The sequence below is a fragment of the Rattus norvegicus genome, chromosome 8 (assembly GCF_036323735.1).
Source record: "Rattus norvegicus strain BN/NHsdMcwi chromosome 8, GRCr8, whole genome shotgun sequence".
NCBI classification, from domain to species: Eukaryota; Metazoa; Chordata; class Mammalia; order Rodentia; family Muridae; genus Rattus; species Rattus norvegicus.
Genome location: NC_086026.1, coordinates 84,810,845 through 84,834,856, shown reverse-complemented (window position 1 = coordinate 84,834,856; position 24,012 = coordinate 84,810,845). Strand labels below are relative to the sequence as shown.

At 39.9% G+C, this 24,012-nt stretch overlaps 1 protein-coding gene across 6 annotated transcripts in view; it reads right to left on the bottom strand.

Annotated features, from left to right (window-relative positions):
* Myo5a (myosin VA) overlaps positions 1-24,012 on the bottom strand; it is a 168,041-nt gene that overhangs the window by 25,708 nt on the left and 118,321 nt on the right. For 2 of the 6 annotated variants that reach the window (XM_039080847.2, XM_063264938.1), the window contains 8 exons: positions 22,942-23,085; positions 22,673-22,726; positions 21,413-21,640; positions 18,227-18,327; positions 15,841-15,921; positions 14,197-14,395; positions 12,030-12,104; positions 10,559-10,652 (listed from right to left, as the gene is read on the bottom strand). In XM_039080847.2, the coding sequence (XP_038936775.1) occupies positions 10,559-10,652; positions 12,030-12,104; positions 14,197-14,395; positions 15,841-15,921; positions 18,227-18,327; positions 21,413-21,640; positions 22,673-22,726; positions 22,942-23,085 (976 nt within the window). Of the gene's footprint in view, positions 1-10,558; positions 10,653-12,029; positions 12,105-14,196; positions 14,396-15,840; positions 15,922-18,226; positions 18,328-19,941; positions 19,951-21,412; positions 21,641-22,672; positions 22,727-22,941; positions 23,086-24,012 lie in introns of all 6 variants that reach the window. The other 4 variants (XM_039080851.2, XM_039080852.2, NM_022178.2 and 1 more) reach the window with 4 other exon arrangements.

Genomic DNA, 24,012 nt, shown 5'->3' with positions numbered 1-24,012 from the left:
AGAGGCAGACACACCTGGGAAACCAGAAGAGACTGCACTCTGCACACATCTCTGACGACAGAGGAAAATACCAAACTCCATCTGGAACCCTGGTGCACGGAGGCTCCCGGAAACGGCGGTGCAGATCTTCCTGGTTGCTGCCGCCGCAGAGAGTTCGTAGGCAGCACCCCACGAGCAAACTTGAGCCTCGGGACGACAGGTAAGGCCAACTTTTCTGCTGCAAGTGACCTGCCTGGTGAACTCAAGACACAGGCCCACAGGAACAGCTGAAGGCCTGTAGACAGGAAAAACTACACGCCCGAAAGCAGAACACTCTGTCCCCATAACTGGCTGAAAGAAAACAGGAAAACAGGTCTACAGCACTCCTGACACACAGGCTTATAGGACAGTCTAGCCACTGTCAGAAATAGCAGAACAAAGTAACACTAGAGATAATCTGATGGCGAGGGGCAAGCGCAGGAACCCAAGCAACACAAACCAAGACTACATGGCATCATCGGAGCCCAATTCTCTCACCAAAGCAAACACAGAATATCCAAACACACCAGAAAAGCAAGATCTAGTTTCAAAATCATATTTGATCAGGATGCTGGAGGACTTCAAGAAAGACGTGAAGAACTCCCTTAGAGAACAAGTAGAAGCCTACAGAGAGGAATCGCAAAAATCCCTGAAAGAATTCCAGGAAATCATAAATAAACAAATAGAAGCCCATAGAGAGGAGTCACAAAAATCCCTGAAAGAATTCCAGGAAAACACAATCAAACAGTTGAAGGAATTAAAAATGGAAATAGAAGCAATCAAGAAAGAACACATGGAAACAACCCTGGATATAGAAAACCAAAAGAAGAGACAAGGAGCTGTACATACGAGCTTCACCAACAGAATACAAGAGACGGAAGAGAGAATCTCAGGAGCAGAAGATTCCATAGAAATCATTGACTCAACTGTCAAAGGTAATGTAAAGCAGAAAAAGCTACTGGTCCAAAACATACAGGAAATCCAGGACTCAATGAGAAGATCAAACCTAAGGATAATAGGTATAGAAGAGAGTGAAGACTCCCAGCTCAAAGGACCAGTAAATATCTTCAACAAAATCATAGAAGAAAACTTCCCTAACCTAAAAAAAGAGATACCCATAGGCATACAAGAAGCCTACAGAACTCCAAATAGATTGGACCAGAAAAGAAACACCTCCCGTCACATAATAGTCAAAACACCAAACGCACAAAATAAAGAAAGAATATTAAAAGCAGTAAGGGAAAAAGGTCAAGTAACATATAAAGGCAGACCTATCAGAATTACACCAGACTTTTCGCCAGAAACTATGAAAGCCAGAAGATCCTGGACAGATGTCATACAGACCCTAAGAGAACACAAATGCCAGCCCAGGTTACTGTATCCTGCAAAACTCTCAATTAATATAGATGGAGAAACCAAGATATTCCATGACAAAACCAAATTTACACAATATCTTTCTACAAATCCAGCACTAAAAGGATAATAAATGGTAAAGCCCAACATAAGGAGGCAAGCTATACCCTAGAAGAAGCAAGAAACTAATCGTCTTGGCAACAAAACAAAGAGAATGAAAGCACACAAACATAACCTCACATCCAAATATGAATATAACGGGAAGCAATAATCACTATTCCTTAATATCTCTCAACATCAATGGCCTCAACTCCCCAATAAAAAGACATAGATTAACAAACTGGATACACAACGAGGACCCTGCATTCTGCTGCCTACAGGAAACACACCTCAGAGACAAAGACAGACACTACCTCAGAGTGAAAGGCTGGAAAACAACTTTCCAAGCAAATGGTCAGAAGAAGCAAGCTGGAGTAGCCATTCTAATATCGAATAAAATCAACTTTCAACTAAAATTCATCAAAAAAGATAAGGAAGGACACTTCATATTCATCAAAGGAAAAATCCACCAAGATGAACTCTCAATCCTAAATATCTATGCCCCAAATACAAGGGCACCTACATATGTAAAAGAAACCTTACTAAAGCTCAAAACACACATTGCACCTCACACAATAATAGTAGGAGACTTCAACACCCCACTCTCATCAATGGACAGATCATGGAAACAGAAATTAAACAGGCGTAGACAGACTAAGAGAAGTCATGAGCCAAATGGACTTAACAGATATTTATTGAACATTCTACCCTAAAGCAAAAGGATATACCTTCTTCTCAGCTCCTCATGGTACTTTCTCCAAAACTGACCATATAATTGGTCAAAAACCGGGCCTCAACAGGTACAGAAAGATAGAAATAATCCCGTGCGTGCTATCGGACCACCACGGCCTAAAACTGGTCTTCAATAACAATAAGGGAAGAATGCCCACATATATGTGGGAATTGAACAATGCTCTACTCAATGATAACCTGGTCAAGGAAGAAATAAAGAAATAAATTAAAGACTTTTTAGAATTTAATGAAAATGAAGGTACAACATACCCAAACTTATGGGACACAATGAAAGCTGTGCTAAGAGGAAAACTCATAGCGCTGAGTGCCTGCAGAAAGAAACAGGAAAGAGCATATGTCAGCAGCTTGACAGCACACCTAAAATCTCTAGAACAAAAAGAAGCAAACACACCAAGGAGGAGTGGAAGGCAGGAAATAATCAAACTCAGAGCTGAAATCAACCAAGTAGAAACAAAAAGGACCATAGAAAGAATCAACAGAACCAAAAGTTGGTTTTTTGAGAAAATCAACAAGATAGATAAACCCTTAGCCAGACTAATGAGAGGACACAGAGAGTGTATCCAAATTAACAAAATCAGAAATGAAAAGGGAGACATAACAACAGATTCAGAGGAAATTCAAAAAATCATCAGATCTTACTACAAAAGCCTATATTCAACAAAACTTGAAAATCTGCAGGAAATGGACAATTTCCTAGACAGATACCAGGTACTGAAGTTAAATCAGGAACAGATAAACCAGTTAAACAACCCCATAACTCCTAAGGAAATAGAAGCAGTCATTAAAGGTCTCCCAGCCAAAAAGAGCCCAGGTCCAGACGGGTTTAGTGCAGAATTCTACCAGACCTTCATAGAAGACATCATACCAATATTATCCAAACTATTTCACAAAATTGAAACAGATGGATCACTCCCGAATTCCTTCTACGAAGCCACAATTACTCTTATACCTAAACCACACAAAGACCCAACAAAGAAAGAGAACTTCAGACCAATTTCCCTTATGAATATTGACGCAAAAATACTCAATAAAATTCTGGCAAACCGAATACAAGAGCACATCAAAACAATCATCCACCATGATCAAGTAGGCTTCATCCCAGGCATGCAGGGATGGTTTAATACACGGAAAACCATCAACGTGATCCATTATATAAACAAACTGAAAGAACAAAAGCACATGATCATTTCATTAGATGCTGAGAAAGCATTTGACAAAATTCAACACCCCTTCATGATAAAAGTCCTGGAAAGAATAGGAATTCAAGGCCCATACCTAAACATAGTAAAAGCCATATACAGCAAACCAGTTGCTAACATTAAACTAAATGGGGAGAAACTTGAAGCAATCCCACTAAAATCAGGGACTAGACAAGGCTGCCCTCTATCCCTACTTATTCAATATAGTTCTTGAAGTTCTAGCCAGAGCAATCAGACAACAAAAGGAGGTCAAGGGGATACAGATCGGAAAAGAAGAAGTCAAAATATCACTATTTGCAGATGATATGATAGTATATTTAAGTGATCCCAAAAGTTCCACCAGAGAACTACTAAAGCTGATAAACAACTACAGCAAAGTGGCTGGGTATAAAATTAACTCAAATAAATCAGTAGCCTTCCTCTACACAAAAGAGAAAGAAGCCGAGAAAGAAATTAGGGAAACGATACCCTTCATAATAGACCCAAATAATATAAAGTACCTTGGTGTGACTTTAACCAAGCAAGTAAAAGATTTGTACAATAAGAACTTCAAGACTCTGAAGAAAGAAATTGAAGAAGTCTTCAGAAGATGGAAAGATCTCCCATGCTCATGGATTGGCAGGATTAATATAGTAAAAATGGCCATTTTACCAAAAGTGATCTACAGATTCAATGCAATCCCCATCAAAATACCAATCCAATTCTTCAAAGAGTTAGACAGAACAATTTGCAAATTCATCTGGAATAACAAAAAACCCAGGATAACTAAAACTATCCTCAACAATAAAAGGACTTCAGGGGGAATCACTATCCCTGAACTCAAGCAGTATTACAGATCAATAGTGATAAAAACTGCATGGTATTGGTGCAGAGACAGACAGATAGACCAATGGAATACAATTGAAGACCCAGAAATGAACCCACACACCTATGGGCACTTGATTTTTGACAAAGGAGCCAAAACCATCAAATGGAAAAAAGATAGCATTTTCAGCAAATGGTGCTGGTTCAACTGGAGGTCAACATGTAGAAGAATGCAGATCGATCCATGCTTATCACCCTGTACAAAGCTTAAGTCCAAGTGGATCAAGGACCTCCACATCAAACCAGATACACTCAAACTAATAAAAGAAAAACTAGGGAAGCATCTGGAACACATGGGCACTGGAAAAAATTTCCTGAACAAAACACCAATGGCTTATGCTCTAAGATCAAGAATCGACAAATGGGATCTCATAAAACTGCAAAGCTTCTGTAAGGCAAAGGACACTGTGGTTAGGACAAAACGGCAACCAACAGATTGGGAAAAGATCTTTACCAATCCTACAACAGATAGAGGGCTTATATCCAAAATATACAAAGAACTCAAGAAGTTAGACCCCAGGGAGACAAATAACCCTATTAAAAATGGGGTTCAGAGCTAAACAAAGAATTCACAGCTGAGGAATGCCGAATGGCTGAGAAACACCTAAAGAAATGTTCAACATCTTTAGTCATAAGGGAAATGCAAATCAAAACAACCCTGAGATTTCACCTCACACCAGTGAGAATGGCTAAGATCAAAAACTCAGGTGACAGCAGATGCTGGCGAGGATGTGGAGAAAGAGGAACACTCCTCCATTGTTGGTGGGATTGCAGACTGGTACAACCATTCTGGAAATCAGTCTGGAGGATCCTCAGAAAATTGGACATTGAACTGCCTGAGGATCCAGCTATACCTCTCTTGGGCATATACCCAAAAGATGCCCCAACATATAAAAAAGACACGTGCTCCACTATGTTCATCGCAGCCTTATTTATAATAGCCAGAAGCTGGAAAGAACCCAGATGCCCTTCAAAGAGAAATGGATATAGAAAATGTGGTACATCTACACAATGGAATATTACTCAGCTATCAAAAACAATGACTTTATGAAATTCATAGGCAAATGGTTGGAACTGGAAAATATCATCCTGAGTGAGGTAACCCAATTACAGAAAAACACACATGGTATGCACTCATTGATAAGTGGCTATTAGCCCAAATGCTTGAATTACCCTAGATGCCTAGAACACATGAAACTCAAGACGGATGATCAAAATGTGAATGCTTCACTCCTTCTTTAAAAGGGGAACAAGAATACCCTTGGCAGGGAAGAGAGAGGCAAAGATTAAAACAGAGACAGAAGGAACACCCATTCAGAGCCTGCCCCACATGTGGCCCATGCATATACAGTCATCCAATTAGAGAAGATGGATGAAGCAAAGAAGTGCAGGCTGACAGGAGCCGGATGTAGATCTCTCCCGAGAGACACAGCCAGAATACAGCAAACACAGAGGCGTATGCCAGCAGCAAACCACTGAATTGAGAATAGGACCCCCGTTGAAGGAATCAGAGAAAGAACTGGAAGAGCTTGAAGGGGCTCGAGACCCCATATGTACAACAATGCCAAGCAACCAGAGCTTCCAGGGACTAAGCCACTACCTAAAGACTATACATGGACTGACCCTGGACTCTGACCTCATAGGTAGCAATAAATATCCTAGTAAGAGCACCAGTGGAAGGGGAAGCCCTAGGTCCTGCTAAGACTGAACCCCCAGTGAACTAGATTGTTGAGGGGAGAGCGGCAAGGGGGGGAAGATGGGGAGGGGAACGCCCATAAAGAAGGGGAGGGGAAGGGGGATGTTTGCCCGGAAACCGGGAAAGGGAATAACACTCGAAATGTACATAAGAAATACTCAAGTTAATAAAAAAAAAAAAAAACTGGCAAGGGCTTTTGTTTTGTATCAGATTTACTTTGTAACTATCCACAGCACCACAGAAAAGCCCCCAAATATGCAGTTTAACATATTTGCTAACAAATCTTTTTCAATCAAAAAGTAGTTAAACATATTTAGACTTTTGCTTGTAGAATGCAAAAACAAGGTAGGACTAGCAGAGCATGCCTGTAATCCCAGCATTTAGGAAACAGTCAGATGGATCAAGTGTACAGGGTCATCCTCAAATGTATAACCAGTGTGAGGGGACCCTCAGCTACATGACGCGCTGTCACAAAATCATGCAATCAAACAAGCCTCCCAAACAGAAAGGAAACATCCTAGAAGGGATAGCAGAAGTATTGCTAGTTTTAAGAATCTAATATCTAATATTTAGATATCTAGTTATATCTAGCAATATCTATTAAATATCTATTACTAGATATTTAAGAATCTAATATCTAGTAATCTAGCAAAAGGACATTTACTTAAAATTTATCATTATCTTGAGTTCAAACCATATCAAGATAGCTGTTAAAATAGTGTTTATTGGCATTAATTGATGTGAAAATGCCTGAAATCAGGTTTATAAGGCCTCATAAGGCTAACACTTTTCTTGTGATTACTTCAGCCATGTGAGGACAGGTGAAGTCTCCTTTGGAGGGCTATGTAGCAAGATACCATCTAGGAAGTAGAAAAGAGGTCTTCCCCAGATGTTGAACCTGAAGACAGCTTCTTGAACCTGTATCCCTCTGAGAAGTAACTTTCTGGGAGGTCTCCATTTACAATGTGTATAAATCCCCGGGCCTGAGTAGCACAGACTGAGTCACTTAGCCCAGTACTCTAATAGGGGCATCCTTCTAGAATGGGCAGTAGTCTGTTTTCCTTTTCTAGATTCTTGCAAACTCAAAAGGAAAATACTCCTTAACTTTTTTGTCCTAGAAAAGAAAAGCAATTCAGAATTTCTGACAATTTGCCTTTTCTCTCCAAAATACCACCAAGATCTTAATCTCATGTTTAACCAGTTTTCAGACAATTTCTTACAAGTAGGAAAACTCTGGAAAGTCTGATCTAGAGCAGAGAAATCAGAAGACCAATGTTCTACATCTACTATGTAGCAGGCAGGGTATTCAAGGCCAAAGTTCTAGACCTACTATGTAATAGGCAGGGTATTGAAGGCTGAGGTTCTAGACCTACTATGTAATAGGCAGGGTATTGAAGGCTGAGGTTCTAGACCTACTATGTAATAGGCAGGGTATTGAAGGCTGAGGTTCTAGACCTACTATGTAATAGGCAGGGTATTGAAGGCTGAGGTTCTAGACCTACTATATAATAGGCAAGATATTGAAGGCCGAGGTTCTGAATCTACAGTCAGGCAGGGTGTTGGGTAAATAATAGTTTCTGGGTTTTTGTTTTTCTTGTATCAAAAATGTTACTGACTTCTAGGATACTTTCAGGTCTGACTTTTTTTTTTTTAATGAAAATCACATAACACCTACTCCTGGATTAAAATAGAGCACCGTGAAGACCAGATTTTGAAAGACTCTCTACTTAGCTGTATAATTTCTACTAAAAATTATACATGTTGGCATTTTTTTCTTTTAAAAAGTGTCCTTAATTAAATATGGTCCACAGGAGAGGCAAGAATCTTGCTATTTCAATTCAAGGCAAAAGGGTTTAAATGTTTTAACACATAAAAACATAAATATGCATTAATAAACTTTTCTTAGACAGTGCTTTGTTGCACAGAGCCTGGCATTTGTCTGTAGTGCACAGATCTGGAGAAAAGAGAGGAGTGTCAGGGAGCTTGTCTCATTTATTCAGTCTTTGGAAGGGTGCAGACAAGGCCTGGGCAGGTGCCCTAGGCACATGGGCCTAGTTCATTTTATCATCTAGATGCAAATAATTTAACTCAAAATATAAATTTTCTTAAGAACAAATATGACTTTTTCTTATTTAATTCATGAGCTGCTGGCACAAATATTATTTTTTTGTTTGGCTATCAGGACAGTTTAGCTGAAAAGTTTGATTTCTAATTGATAATAGCCCAAAATAGCATCTTGAAATATGTGAACTTCTCTCTTCAATTACATTTCAAAGGTTGAGAGTAGCTCACTGGTAAAGCATTCATTTTAAGAAAACTGATTTCAAATGTGAGATAAAAATGGCTTTTATATTTTTTCACATTCATTAGTGTTGACAAAGAGCCACAAATTTAACAACCTCATAGGTTAATACCCTTATAGCAGGGTTTTTACAAATTCTCTTCTGTCTTACCATGGTGTCCAGTTCAATGTAGAAAGTTTTCTGTAAAAGAGAACCTGGATTTTTAAGTATCGTCATAAACATTATAGCTTATATATGTAAATGTGGAGTTTGAAGATTTTTTCTTCTTGTATTTGTATGTGTGGTATAGGTGTATGTTCATGTATGCATGCATGTGGGTCACATGTGTGTATGTGGAGGCTCAAGGTTATGTTGGGTATCTTTCCTCATCTATCTGTACCACATGTGTTGAGAGGTAGGGTCTCCCCTTGAACAGAGCTTGCTGTCTAGCTTGTCTAGCTAGCTAGCTTGTTGTGGGGAATCACCATCTCTGGTTCTTTAAACCTAGCATTGCAGGTAGCTGTCAGGCCTGACAACTTCTTACACAGGGTTTCAGGATCCACTCCTCATAGTTTCAGAGCAAGTGCCTTACATGCTGAGGTATCTCCCCGGCTCCTGGAGTTTCACAAGTTTTAATGTAATAGGTGAATCATGTAATGTTAAGGGTCTATACAAAATACATGGCTATGAAGTAATTGTTCTGATATCTAAACAAACATTTCAATATTTGCATATTAAAGAGAGTAAAACCCTCTTTGATATTAACATCCATGGTACTATATGCTTTTACTTACTTATTCTGTCACCGGTCAGAAACTATGCTCATTATTTTTTTAAAAAGGTTTATTTATTTTATGTGTACACTGTAGCTGTCTTCATGCACATCAGAAGAGGGTGTCAGATCTCATTACAGATGATTGTGAGCCACCATGTGGTAGCTGGGAATTGAACTCAGGACCTCTGGAAGAGCAGTCAGTGCTCTTAATATCTGAGCCATCTCTCCAGCCCCAACTATGCTCATTATTGTAACTGAGAATTAAGAGGTGATTTCCATGCTCAGAAAACTCTTAGTCAAGCATAGAATTCAGTAATTCAGTCAGAAAAACTGCTAAAATATAAGAGTGAAAAATCATAGAAAGTATGAACCAAACACAGAAGGCAGGGCACGAGGTTGGTGGTATGATCAGGATGCTTCTGAGGATCTGACATGTGCCTTTAGTCCCAAAGAATGAGCAGGGCTTAGCCGGGCTGCATCAGAACAGTTACAACTCAGTGTGACGGAGGGGTGGGGTCTTTCTATCCTTTGTGCCACATGAGAATCATAAAGATGACAACTAGAGAATATGAGAGACGGCCAGGATGAGCGTATCATTTGTGGTTAAAATGGTACATGCTTGCGAAGATTGAAAGGGAACTTTATTTAACAGTGAAATTCTGTTTCTAAAATGCCTTGAGCACTGATCGAGTTGTTGGAATGAACTTAGCAGTCTCACTCACAGCTAGATGTCAACTGTGCCTGGTACCTAGGACACATTCAATAAAGCTTACTGAGTGAATACATAACCCAGGAGACAAGATTAGTATGCTTCCATTGGATTTTCTCAAGGAGCTTAACTTTTTATTTAGAAATGATTAATTTTTAAAAATTATAATTATATTTCCTATTTTTATAATTATATCCTTTATAATTATAATTATATCCTTTATAATTATAATTCCTATTTCCCGATTAATTTCTCTTTTCTTTTTATTAGATCATGAGTTCTTTGAGGATACTCTACCACATTCCTTTTTGTCTCTTTGGTAGTAACAATTAGATTGTATGTAGCATTTATTTTGCTATTCTAGATGTATCACACACATTAATTCATTGAGTTCTTACAGACCATGTTTGAGAGATACCATTATCATTCCCAGTGAGAATGAGGGAAAAGTGAGGCAAAGGGAGGTTCAGCAACATGCAAACATTCTGAGGCTAGGGAGGAGAGGGAGACAGGGCTTGAATCAAGAAGCTGGCTCTAGAATCCTTGCTCTTAAGCATATGTTGTACAGACTGGAGCAGACTCTGACATATGTTAGGTGTTTGCTGAATGAATTTCTCCCTTTGTAACTTACCGTTATGTTACTATGAAAATTATCCCCATACACAGAAGAAGAAATTTCCATTTGGCAGAGGTTAAGATTGTCGAAAGTAATTTTGGTTATTTTCTCTAAAAACTCACCTGTAAATCTCCACCAGGTTACTTGCAATGGAAATAAAATTTGATAAATGCTATAAAAAAATGTTTAAGTACCTTCTAGTTCACCGATTTTTTTGGCAAAGACTTTTAGTTGTTTCTTCAGTTTCCGGACGGTTTTATCCTGCTTTTCAAGTTGTTCCATCAGATCCTAGGATGAAGGTGAGAATTATGTCACAAAGATCAGAATAGTCTCAGCACAGGCACAAAGGGTACACAGACGCAATCACAGCAATGACACTGTTAGTTTCACATAAAAGCTGCACAAGAGCTCACAGGCCGAGCCACCACCTGGCTCAAACTGGCAGACAAAGGAGGTGCAGCTACAGTGAGGGCAAGGCTAAAACACACTGTGGTGAGCTCCTTTACAGCGTGATGGAAGTCTCCCAGCAGACTCCTGTGGGAAACAACCCAGAGGCACTGTCACCTGTGAAGGGAGACTGAGCAAAGATAAGTTTTGATGATTGTGTAACAAGTTGTGTGGAAGGCTTGAGGAAGGCTGCACTTAGGAGAAGACTGACCCTCCGTGAGTAAAGCACCTATGCTTTACTAGTTCTAAACTTAGCCATTAAGAAACATGAAGAAGCTGGGGAATTAGAAGTACGATGAGCCAGGTGTTCTGGCATACACCTTTAATTAAAGCACTCAGGAGGCAGTAGTGGGTGGATCTCTGTGAGTTCAAGGCCACTACCTGCCTTAAAAAAACAAGCCAAACAAAACCAAATCAAACAAAAATGTAAGAAAAAAAAGACAAAGAACTTTCTGCTACACAGCATGATGGTACATGACTATAGCCCAAGTATCTGGATGTCTGAGAGAATCAAGGCCAGCCTGCGTTTGGTGGCGAAAGCTCGTCTCTGGGGTTACTGCTAACTTGAGACTCAAATGCCGGGTAATATAAGATACCCACAAATCTTGCACAATATATATTTAAAAAGACAAACTTTGAGTGACTAATGCAAAAAGTCACTCAATTTTTAAATGGAAGGTAAGACATCTGTGACTACTGGCTTTAGTCAGTAAAGAATTCTCTCAAACGACAGGCAGTTAGACACTCAGTAAGGAAGAGGGGAGTGGGCATGACCAGACTAAGAAAGCTTGGAAGGGACGGAATGAGTCAGTGGGGCTGGCTGGTGGTTGTCACTAGGCTGTAGAGAAGAACAGCGTTCAAAAACTCGGATTCACTCTTCAGCTTGCTCAGGCGTGGGTCAGACCCCCACTAGTGAGTCCCAGGAAACAGCTGCTTACATTTCCGGTGCTTGGTTATGCTTCCTAGATTTATTCTCTCTTTTGAAATAATTTACTTCCATCACACTGTAAGCTTTGAGTTAAAGACAAACCAAACACACTGGACACAGGAACCAAAAGAGAAGACACACGGGCTAAAGACAGCCGTGGGCTCAGGGAAGGAGATTTTGTGAACAGTTTTGAAGAGACCTCCTGGGCAGTGACAGACAGCAGTGTGCTCTTCAGTTAGAGAAGGCTAGAAGAAGCAGAAGACAACGGAAAAGCACTGTGTTTTACATACAATCATCCTTTTGTAAAGTGAAATCCGATAGGATTGATACTTCTTAGGGTCATCTGCATATAATTCCTCAAAATACTGAAAAAACAGGTACAATGGATATTCGTTTCTTGTGTCTTTGAGCAAATGCTACCTCTCCGCAAAATTAACTTAAAAACACTTTAAAACATGTGTAATGAAACTATGTCTACTCCCAGGGTCCAATTTGTCACCTGGCATCACCATGTTTAGATGAGTGACATGACCATGAAACAGGTGACGGCCAGCATGTTGTCATAGAGCAGGGATCCACAGTGACCAGAGAAGGCTGACATTTCAGTTCCAGCCCTTTACTCCTCCCTCACGTGTGAATCCCCCAAGCTGCTGCACTGCTCAGCTACCATCAGAGCAGCAAGGGCAAGGAAGGCAGCAACACAGAAAGGCAGGAGGGCTGCTAGCACCCCCGGCCTGTTTGGAACTGGTGGAGCTGGTTGAGAGGCAGCATGGGGAGGACCTGTGAGGCCAGTGCACTAGAGGAGTAAGAAAACCATTCCTATGCGTGTTGGTGTGTGTTCAGTATGTATGCACATGTGCATGTGTGCATGTGAGGCAAAAGTTCAGAAGCACCAAGCCCAGATGTACGGTTACCTTAATATTCTGCTCAAGTGCATCCTAAAAAAATGCATAATTAAATCTGAGAAGTTCTAATACCCTGAGAAGGCATATACTTCCATACATTTGACTTTGATAATATTCTTTGAATCAGCAGTCAGTGTAATGAATGGCACAAACAGATGATCTGCAAAGGATAGCCTAAAACAAACTAATTAGAGTCTTCTACTTAGAGTGTAAGGCTTGTTCATTTCTGAGTGAGTGTATTTCATTAGATACAAAACAGTAATAGTACAGACAGGTTATGAGGGCAACACTTGATTAACTTAGTGAACAAACTGAGAACCTGCCATCCAGAAACAAAACCCATTCCACACACTGCCTAGCATTTTGAGGCAAGCATTCAGAAGCAAAGAATCTGAACACTCATCAGTCAATATTATTCCACATATTTATCAACTCTTAATCATCATAAGCACTGTGAGTTATATCACAAGAGAGTAAGACGTAACTTAAAGACCATTCACTGACGCGGAAAGCACCCCATCCAATAGCACGGTGCCGTCATCTGAAAGAGCACATGCACCACCCTTGCTCTTCCCCACATTCCTACCAGGAAGCTTCACACGGGCAGTAGACTGGAAAGAAAACACTTTTTCGAATCTAGATAAAGTCTGTGCGAACATACGGCAGCAGAGAACTATCTGTGTTCTCAAGCATCACTAACCTAAGTAATTAGGCCTTCAGAGAAATTAAACACTTTCAATTCTAGATCTTAAAAGGTATTCCTTTCTCATCTGTCACCAAAGAACAGATTTTATGCAAAAATGTCTAATTATACTCCTTCACTGATTTTTTATGCTGTAAGTAGATCTGCAAAATTTAAAAATTTAAAAATTATGTTTAAAAATTTAAACATAGATTTAAAAATTGCAAATATGTTATCGAAGTTATAATGTGATAGAGGAAGAAATATTGTAGAAAATATTTTATTTTGGTTAAAAAAATGAAAGGAATAAGAAGAAAGAAAACCTTGGAGTCTGTGTCAGCATTCAGAATCTGGTAAGGGGAACAACAAAATCACCTTCCTCATTACTGTAAGGCTCTACTTAAAAGAACAGAATGTGCTAAGTTCAATTCTAGTCCTCCTGCTCCGTTTTAGAAGCTCTATCCAGTGACAACACGTAGCTCCTGTTTGGTTTAACCAAGAATCTTTCCTGGCTTGTAGGCTAACAGGCTAGATGGCATCCTCCCTGGATGCCTGAGATCAAAGGAAAACAGTCTGCGCTGGGCCTCCCTCCCTGCCATTCGAAGCCTAGCAGGCAGTCAGGTTACTTTCTTCCAGCACTCCAGGCCAGACCAGACACTCTATGTGAAGTCTGAGGGGCTCAACTGCTCAAGAAACTGCTGCCAGAAGCAGCCTGGGTACAGTTTTATTATTTTGATTCATTTCTACCAACACACTCATATTTTCCTTTCTGTCTCTATCAGGGATAGTAGAGTATCTTTCCCAAAAAGAAAAAGTGCTGCTTGTCCTAAAAGAACACACAGCAGACCTGGGCACTGCCCCTCTCCTTACCAGGTTTTCATTGGTCAGCCGGGTGATCTCATGCTGCAGGCTGGCCTCAATGCGGGCCTCAGGGGGCAGCTGCAGGTTCTGGGCCAGCAGCTGCTGTTGCCGGTTGTTTTCTTCCTTTAGGCTCTGGATCTCCCCACGGAGGGCCTCAGCCTCATTTTCATGGCTCCTCTTCTGCGACTGTAGCTGGGATTCTAAGAGCCTGTAGAAAGACCACACATGTTTGTAGAGTAGATGAGTTCACAGTAATGGGTTCGAAGCTATGAGCTCCTTTGCAAGAATAGGAAAAGCAGATATTGTATTCCGTCTGTGTACCTCCTGACTCTAATAATGTCATGAAACTCAGATCCAGAAATGGAAACTAATTTGTTCACATTTGTGTCTTTTTTAATTGAATGAAGTTCTCTTTTAATTGACAAAGATAATATCATTGCCAATAAATGAACAAACAAACAAGTAGCTGCATTCTGAAGTGCAAGATTACATACTCTCAATCTAATAAAACAGATCTTTAAAGACACAGTCACTGATTTCAGGCAAAGGTAAAAACCAGAAAAATGTTCACTATTGTCCACTTCTCTACGGACAGAAAGGCTAGTATATTACTTGGAAACCCATAGATTTATCCAAGTCCAGTTTAGTAGTTCTGTAATTGTGTGTGTGTGTGTGTGTGTGTGTGTGTGTGTGTGTGTGTGTGTGTGTGTGTCTGTACAGAGCTATCATCTCTCTCCCCATGAAATTACATATGGAATCCTAACAAGATATAAAGTTATAGTCAGGGATAAACTAACATAAAGAAAAAGACATAAGTCCCAATGTTGTTTGTTATTAACTGCTGAGTGAACTTATTGATGCCATTGTGAGCAAACTAGCAATAGTGGACTACACTATTTTAGCTATCATTTATGAAGTTTCAAGACAGTCAACCAGCAGCGCTGTAGTTAATGCCAATGGCTATGGTTAGCACAAAGCAGAATAAGCAGAAGCTGATTCAACAGGGTAAAAATTTGAAATTGTAACCACTAAAATGAATATTTTTATGGAATTTTAAGATGCAGATGTTACTAGATTGATAAATATGTTAAAGAGACACAGCTATTTCTATTTTGTTGTCTTTCCTGGAAGTGAACTGATGAGCTCAGGTGGTTATCCTGACCTCTTCGCTTTGAATCTCACAGTAACCACAGAGAATGCTGAATCTGGCACTTGCCACTGCTCACAGGCAGCCTCACAATAATGAGAAAGTGGCCACATCTATTATAGGAAGGTATATCCAAGATGGACATTTATTACAAATAAACTATTGTCCAGGTAACAAGTACCAGTGCCCATGCTCCAATGACTTGGGCTCCAGCTGGAGGACTGTCTTCCTTAAGCCCTAGAGAGTCACACTGCTTAGGTATTCACTGATGACAGCACCCTGGATCATAGGAAGCAACTGTATTCACTTACAATTAATGTTAGCCTTGATAGTTTCTGTCAGTAGAGAAAAAATTAAAGAAACTATTTGGCTGCAGATTCTAAGTTTTATTCAGACTGTCTCAGGAGGACAATAAATGCCTAAGACGCATAGTAGTCAAAGTTGTGAGTCCATGTTAGTGAGAAAAGCAAGTTAGTAACATTCTATTTTGAGGTGACATATATAACCTGTTGGCTTGTTTTAACCCTTCATAAACCAGCCAGAGTTCTCCATCCTCATTCAACTCCTGGTAATCCATAGCAGATGATCTTCCACGTAAAGAAACACAATGCAAAACACAAAAGGACACAGGATGGAAATGAGAAGATGATGGTGGTCAAGGAAAGCACATGATACTTCAGTAGTTTACTAAGTGACGAGATCCATTTTTAGTAATTACAAACAACTTTACAACATTACCACAAATTGCTTTCATTAATTAAAGAATGGGGGGAGGGAAGCAGTTGCATCTAGACAAATGAAAGATCTGGAGTATCTCCTGAAGAGAAATTACTGGAAAAGTGAGACAGGCATTCCATTTCTAATGCTGTATGTGGCTAGCCAGATGATCTTACATCTTAAGCATTACATTGAGCTAAGCATAACACATGTATGATGTGAAAACTCCAGATGCCATATCTTCATGTGGCAATTTTCATAATCTATTTCAAAATATAATTTTCAGTTTTCTGAACAGAATTTATTTCAGCATAATTTTATATGATTCACATCTAAATGTTTATAAAATTACTGTACAAATAACATAAGAACATATCTGAAGTTTTCAGCTCTTAACATGCTTTAAAGCTTTTGGATAAAATAAATTTAAGATCTGGAGAAACTGCCTTTGTATTAGAGACGGAGCTGTTGCCTCTGACTAAACTAGTATAGTTATAGACAACATAAAGTCGCTACCACTTTCCCTGCCTAAAATGTAAACAATACATTTTGAGAATTTGCTAAATGTCAGATGCTGTTCTTCATCATTTCACTACCTCATCTGTTCTCCCCATCACCCAGGTCGATGTAATAGCTGGTAAGAAAGGACTGGAGTCCAGCGCCATGTGATTTCAGAGTCCAGGTTCTTAATCTTGATTAACGGTTTTTGCTATGTTTATATAAGATGAACTTGGGGAAATTCTATTTTCAATCTACCATCTCTTCCTAAAGAGTTATGTATTTTTGAGGTTTTATTTGAATTACTATAGTGTCATGACTTTATAGATCTATTATCTATACCTCAACTGCCTAGTGGGCTTTCTCTCCCTGGGTGTCTCCTTGTCTCCCAAAAGTCAGAATGTGTAAATCCATTCACCATTTACCCTGGTCTCAGCACATCCAACTGTGTCCCCAGAGCAGACGTGCCACGCTTCCCTATGGCCCACTCATGTAACCAACAGACCACAAGGTTTATTGACCTCATCTTCATACACACCTTTCCAAATGCCCCACTTCTTTTGATCCCAACTGTCACCACCAAGCTCAAGTCATTATCATCCGTTACTGTACTATGGCAAAACCTCTTAGCTGGTTTTGTGCTTTCACTCTTACTCCATTACAGTTTGTTCTCAAATAGAACAGCAAGGGCTCTCCTCCTAAATGTGTTACTATCCATGCTTCTATGTAAAACACTTACAGTCTCAGTCACTCCTCTCAGAAGCCCATCACCTCTGGAGGAAGAGACTGCATTTATCTGCCTTCCCACCATTTGGTACAGTGTCTGGAATGGGGTAGGCACATTTCAGACCTGTGGTGACTAATGGCTGAGTAGATGGGTGGACAGGATACCCTTTCTATAATGAGATACTCCTAAATATAAAAGTTTACAATTAATTCATAAATTAAATTTACATTGAAGCAAATATCTAAATAGGCATTCTGTACCTTTGCGTGTAAATAAAGAACTATCTAATGTTTCATAAGGCATATATATATCTATATATTTAATTTGTGGGTATTTATGAACTGTTTTTCTCTATGGTCACTGCTGGCTTGCTCTCTTAAAATGGTCAGTGTGTAATTTTTCTGTCTAGAGTACAATGGCACTAAGTTTCTGTTCAGATATGAAGATAGCAGTAAGGCTAAGAATTGCAGATACAAGTCTCCATTTTCCCATCCTCGAAGTTGTAGCACCCGTCTAGAGCTGTAGGGCTACCACTGATAGGATTCCAAGCACATACATTTTCATTTCTCTTCATGCTACATTTCAATTATTGAGCCCTGTAGTCGCCTCTACAAATATTTAAATGGCCATCTCAAACCCCTATTGTGAAAGGATGTACTCAGTCCAAACTGAGCAATGGATTTTCTTCTCTAGGCAGCTGAAGGCCAAGGCCCTTGTAATAAACATATCTTCCCACAATGTGGGAACATTTCCCCTGACACCAATCATCAGTAAGTACCTGGTATTATTAATGATATTTTGTTAGTTTATACTAGAAAACGTAGGGTCTTCTTGAGGACTGGCTGATGTCCACTAAAGCAATGGATCAGTCCACTGAGTTCCTGCACAAGAGATTGGCTTGGAGACTCAGGTTAACATAGCTAAACCAAGGTATGAAAGGATCAACTTACCTGTTCGTTTCTTTCAAACCAATATATGCTTGTGCTATTTCACCTTTGTCTTTCATTTTCTGTACATCTTCCAAAAGTATTGTGGAATCTGTCATTGTATTCTGAAGGGAGAAACGATACAGTTCCACATGAAGGCTCAACTCAGTAGCTCTGGATCACACATAACATGTTCTTTTCACTTTTGTGCTTAGTGGGTAGTGCATGGCACCCAGCCTGATGACCTAAGTTCAATCTCTAGAACCCATATGGTGGAAAGAATCTAGTCTCACAAGTTATCACCTGATGTTCATGTGTGTGTCTACACACACACACACACACACACACACACACACACACACACACACACACACACACACACAAATTAAATCACTAACTTACTGCCTCTAAAAACCAGCAAATTTAGCACCCCACAAAGTTCATGCTTTTTGTCTAAAAAACATGTCTTTCAGTCAATGTCTGTTCTAAGCTGGTGGTGCTCATGCCCAGGCTGGCCTCAGATTTCTATGTTCCCAAGGATAACTGAGGACTGGTCTTCTTGCCTCATCTTCCTCAGTGCTGGGATCTTAGGTATGTACCACTCAACCTGCTCAGTTTAGGGGGTGTTGTAGATCGAACCTAGGGTTTTGTGCCTGTTAGGCAAGCATTTTACTAGCTGAACTACATCTCTGGCTCCTAATAAACATTTCTTTAGTTGTACTTTATATAGAGTATATATTTAGAGATTTATATTTTTTCTTTCCCTGAAAGGAAAAAAGATCTATTTCATAAAGGGCCATTCTCATTTTTTTAAGACCTATAAATATACTCATGATGACTCATCTTTATATCAAATAATACTATATTTGGGTATCTTAGGACTTTTCTAGTGTTTTTGAACTTCTTGTAAATTAGGTTATTTGATGTGTTAAGCTAGTCTGAAGGGAGGGGAAGATGGGCATCTCCTTCTGCTGATGTCCTGGGGAACGAGCAGCTGGTTTTCCCCTCATTCTCGCTTGCCTTGGCTAGGAGGCAGCACTTTGGAGATGGGGTTATAGTTGTACTACAGCCCTGAGTATTTCTGTCTCACTGTTGCGTGTGTTTCCCAGATTCAGTGACTTGGATTCTGAAAGGGCTGCACTACATGAAGCATCACAGCACCCCTAACAGTTGAAAACAAGATGTGTGGAGAAATTCAAGACTGCACCTTCACTTAAGCACTTAAGAGGGGTTTCATTCTCAATCATGAGGACCTGAGTTCAAATCTCAGCACCCATGTAACAAGCCAGACATTCCACATATGCCTGGCACCTATGTTCTGAGTGGGTGGAGCCAAGACATTACTGGGGCGTACTGGTTCTAGCCTTGTAGAGGAAATGCAAGCCCCCAGTTAGGAAGAATCACTCCCTAAGGGAACAGATGGAGAATAGAGGCTTTCTTCTTACATTCATTTTCACATACTTAAATAAATAAATAAATAAATAAATAAATAAATAAATAAATAAATAAATAAATAAATAGAGGGGTTGGGGATTTAGCTCAGTGATAGAGCGCTTGCCTAGCAAGCTCAAGGCCCTGGGTTCGATCCCCAGCTCTGAAAAAAAGAAAAAAAAAATAAAAGAAAAAAAAATAGACAGACCTGGTCACAAAGCACCAAGTATACATACTGAACAGACATGCAAGCCAATCTTAGGATTAAACAAAAGTACTAATTAAATATTAAAAACATGTATAATTACCTTGTCATCCTGAAAAATCACATGTTGGCAAGCAGAAAAATACAGAAAACAATAAATCTTTAGCTTTAGATTATTTTACTGAATCCAGGTAAGAGTTCATTAAAAAGCTATGACATGTTTTTTCCAAAACTAATTCTAAATGAATTAACTTCACAGAATTGTCATACAGTAGACATTAATATATGTGTATGAGATAGGAACTCCCATTTCTAATGTTCAAGTTTTTTCCTGAGTTGTTTTGTTTTAAAATGTTGCTGGTTGTAAAATGTTAGATGTGTGAGACAATGACTCTCATGTTGATATATCAGTGTGAGGTTTCACCCTGTCTTTGAGTGTTCAAGTAGTGGCCACTGGAAAGGCCTTTGTCCAGAGAAAACTTCTCAGAGTCCTCTGGAGGTAGAGCAGACAACCCGAGCTGGCTGAGCTAACTCACAGTCTAGCTCACTGTATGTTGCTCACCACTGCCTTGAAAATAAGAAACTGAGAAATTCAGAATTACAAACAGGCACAGGGATTGGGAAGGTCTCAATATACCATACATTCTTCCAGCACAGCCTAGGTATGCCGTGAGGAGGATGGGGATTGGGCAAGCAGAGACTGTGGTGAGATAGGACCAGTCCATTATGTTAGAGCAGTTGTCACATGGGTCATGTGAGCTTCATAAGTGGGCAGCTATGGTACCAACACTATGTGCTCTACTAGTGAGGCTGCATTTATGTCCTTTGTTTCCATTTTTATTTTCCAATAATCTTCACAAAAGTTTCCTATGACAACATCAATTGTTCTCATAGGAAGATACATATATGTGTGTGTATACATATACAGACATACATATATATATATATACATACATACATACATATATATATACATAATTATTTGTAAATTTAAAAGAAAAAGAGTCTATCAGTTTGCTGAGAGAGGAAAGAATTTTGATTTGGTCTTTGTCTAGGAAGCATACAGAACTTTTTTTTAAGCCCAGCCTGTTCAAACCTTAGAACCAAATAAGACTGTACCGGGCAAGGTGACAGCACAGTGTTCTATTGACTCCATGAAAATAGCTCTTCCTACCTTCTCCCTATTGACAGGAACTCCCAGGAGTGAACAGAAACTATCTTGTTATTCCCATAAACTGATTTCATTTTTAACCATTTTCTGTCCACTTAAGCAGGCCAATTTCAACAAGAAATTTTACTGTTAGATTTAATGAGCCTTTATAACACAACAATTTGTAGATATTCATATTTAATGCATTTTACTTTAGCTCAGGATTTACTGAGGGGAGATTACTGTTATGAATGGCAAATATATTTTTTAAAAAGTATCCTTTGCTTGTGGAGGATGAAACTTTGAAAGACACTTAGGAACCCAGTGACTCTTGTGATGCTCTTACTAACTGGAGGAGAAGGTTAAGAAGACATGGAGGCCAGTCACCACGCCTCACCTTTAACACGTGCGTGCGCATGCTCACCTTGGGTTGGATGGCTTCTTTCTGGCTCACCAGCTGAGACCTTAAGATGAGGACTTCCTCCTTGCGGACATCGAGCTCCTCGCTCACGGCCGTCAGCTGCTCCATGAGGACGCGGTAAGCGGGCGCGCCTGGCGCAGTCACTTCGGGGGCACTCTTCTCACTCAGGGCTTTGCGTAGCTCATTCAGCTCATTCTTCAGCTTTTTGTTTTCTGACTCCAGTTCCTGACGCTGAATGAAAAGATGGAAAAGTTTACTGTCGTCGCCCTCATCCCAACACTGGAAAACTCAACCTCCCCTAAGTGATGGGAGAATTCTAGAAAGGACATGAACCTCCATTCTGATGAATGGTCTCCCAGACTAAATGTGACATCAGTGTAAAAGACAGTTTACATCTCCAACCCCAATTCCAGGGGCAAATTTACTCTGATCTCCTCAGGGAATAGTCCCGGATGCAGAGATGGCTGAGTCCCAGTCCTGAGCAGCCCGCGCTCTGCAAGTACGTAAGGGTGTACGCTGGTCGAGTATTTCCAATGACTGGCCGTCTGCGGGACCCTGGAGCCCTCAGCAGTGCTCTCTTTAACCCTCTAACTCACTGGTAATCAACTTTACATTGCTCGTTTCTCAGACAGAAAACAAAGAAATGTCTTTACTTTGATGCCGAAAATCTGACATAATGCATCTCAAACTTTAACATGTATTATGGTCATTTGGAGTTCCTGTTAAGTCACATATTTTGGAGCCCCAACTACAGGATTCTGACTTGATGTCTAGTGACGTTAGGTCTAAAATTTTTGAACTTTCAACAAGGGGCTAGGTAACATTGACTTTGCTAATATAGGACAAACTTCGAGAACTACTTACCTAAGGCTGTGTAAATCTGGGCTTAATTCATTTCATTTATCTCTGTTTATATGAGACAGGGGATGTCTTAGAGGAAGACTGCTGCCCCATGCCTTTAGTCTGCCCCTTCCCCTCAGTTAGACTTTGATGGTACCAGATGGGAGCATCCGCAGCAAGCAGCCTGCTAAGAGGTCATAACCTTTACTACTGTAGCTACCTCCAACTCCTGTTCAGGGTGAAGTCCTACTTAGATGAAAATGAATTTGTAAGAGGAAACTACATAGGCTAGGCTAGAACTAGTGCTTGAGTAAGACTTAAGCTAGAGTTTTCAGCTAAGGATGTTCTCTGAGAAAAAGACAAATTCTAAATTTTCTTTGTTAGAACAAAGTATTCAAAGTCTTGGGCTGTATTTTTCAATACCTTGAGGGACTCATATTCCAGTTCAGCACCTCTAATCTGTGGTCTTTCTTCTTCCTGGGAAGAAAAAATAAAGTAAGAACTTTGTAATTTAATTGTCAAATTTTTACCATTAGAATACCTAGCTGCTTTACAAAGCGCAGTGGCCTATCAAAGTGTTTGAAGCTTTAACCAAATGCCACATAGCTAAGGAATTCGGAGTGCAGAAGGCACAGGGACAAGCTGGCCTCCCTGGGCTGCCCTCAGTCAGAGGACAGGCTGCTGCTGTTCACCTTTGCCTTGCTGCGCAACACCTGCTCCTCCTTTCGGTCCAGCTCATCCTGCATCAACTGCTTCTCCTGTTCCAGCTCTGTGACACGCTTCTGGAGCTTAAGGAACAATGACATATCCAGAGGCACCTTCTTCTCAGTTGGCTCCTAAAACCCAGAAACCATAAGAATCAAGTGAAGCCAGAAGACTCACAAGCCAAAGAGAAAATACTTCAATAGAAAGACAGTCAAACATAGAAGAAATGTAAACCCAAAGAACAAAACCAAACAAAACCAGCAGAAACGTGGTTACGTTTCTCCTAGCTAATGACTAGAGAAGTGCAAGTTGAACAACAATGAGGGATGTCTCTCTTATCTGACTGGCAGATACCCCCAAGGTGGCATTTCAAAGTTAATAATGTCCTAGTTAGCAACTGTGTCTCATATTATATTGGTGACATATAAAGGAGACTGTGGAAATCTTAGATGTGTATTCACACCCACCCTAGCAATCTGTTTAAGAATTAACACTATAGGGCCAGGGAGCTGACTCAGCAGCCCAAAGCACTTCCTGTACTTGTTTTCTAATTATCTGGCTAACTGGATAGTCAGGTGAACCACCAGTTGTTTAGTCATTGTCTTCCTGGCAGGCAATGAGATGGTTTCTAATTTCTTTTCTAATACACAATAAGAACATAAATATGTGAACATAACAATTGGCAGTCTGATGGGCTGGGGTAACTTCTACTTCCATTAATACCATAAGGATTCCTGGGACAACCGTCACTACTATAACTCAAATGAAAAACAAGTTTTTAAGCTCAGTTGATTGCCCAAAGGTGGGATTTCAATGTTGTTTTAAATTTTATTCTTTGGCTTTTCATAAAGTTAAAAGATACATGTATGGAGGTCATAGGAAAACTTGTAGGAGTTGGTTCTTTTCTTCCAGCATAGGTGGCAGGGGTCAAACTTAGATCACTAGGCCGACAGTAAGCATTTTACCCACTGAGCCATTGTGCTGGCCCACCAAAAGTGGGTGAATAGATTATTTACAATTAAACACTCCATTTAAGTATTTTGATATCTGTTCATTTA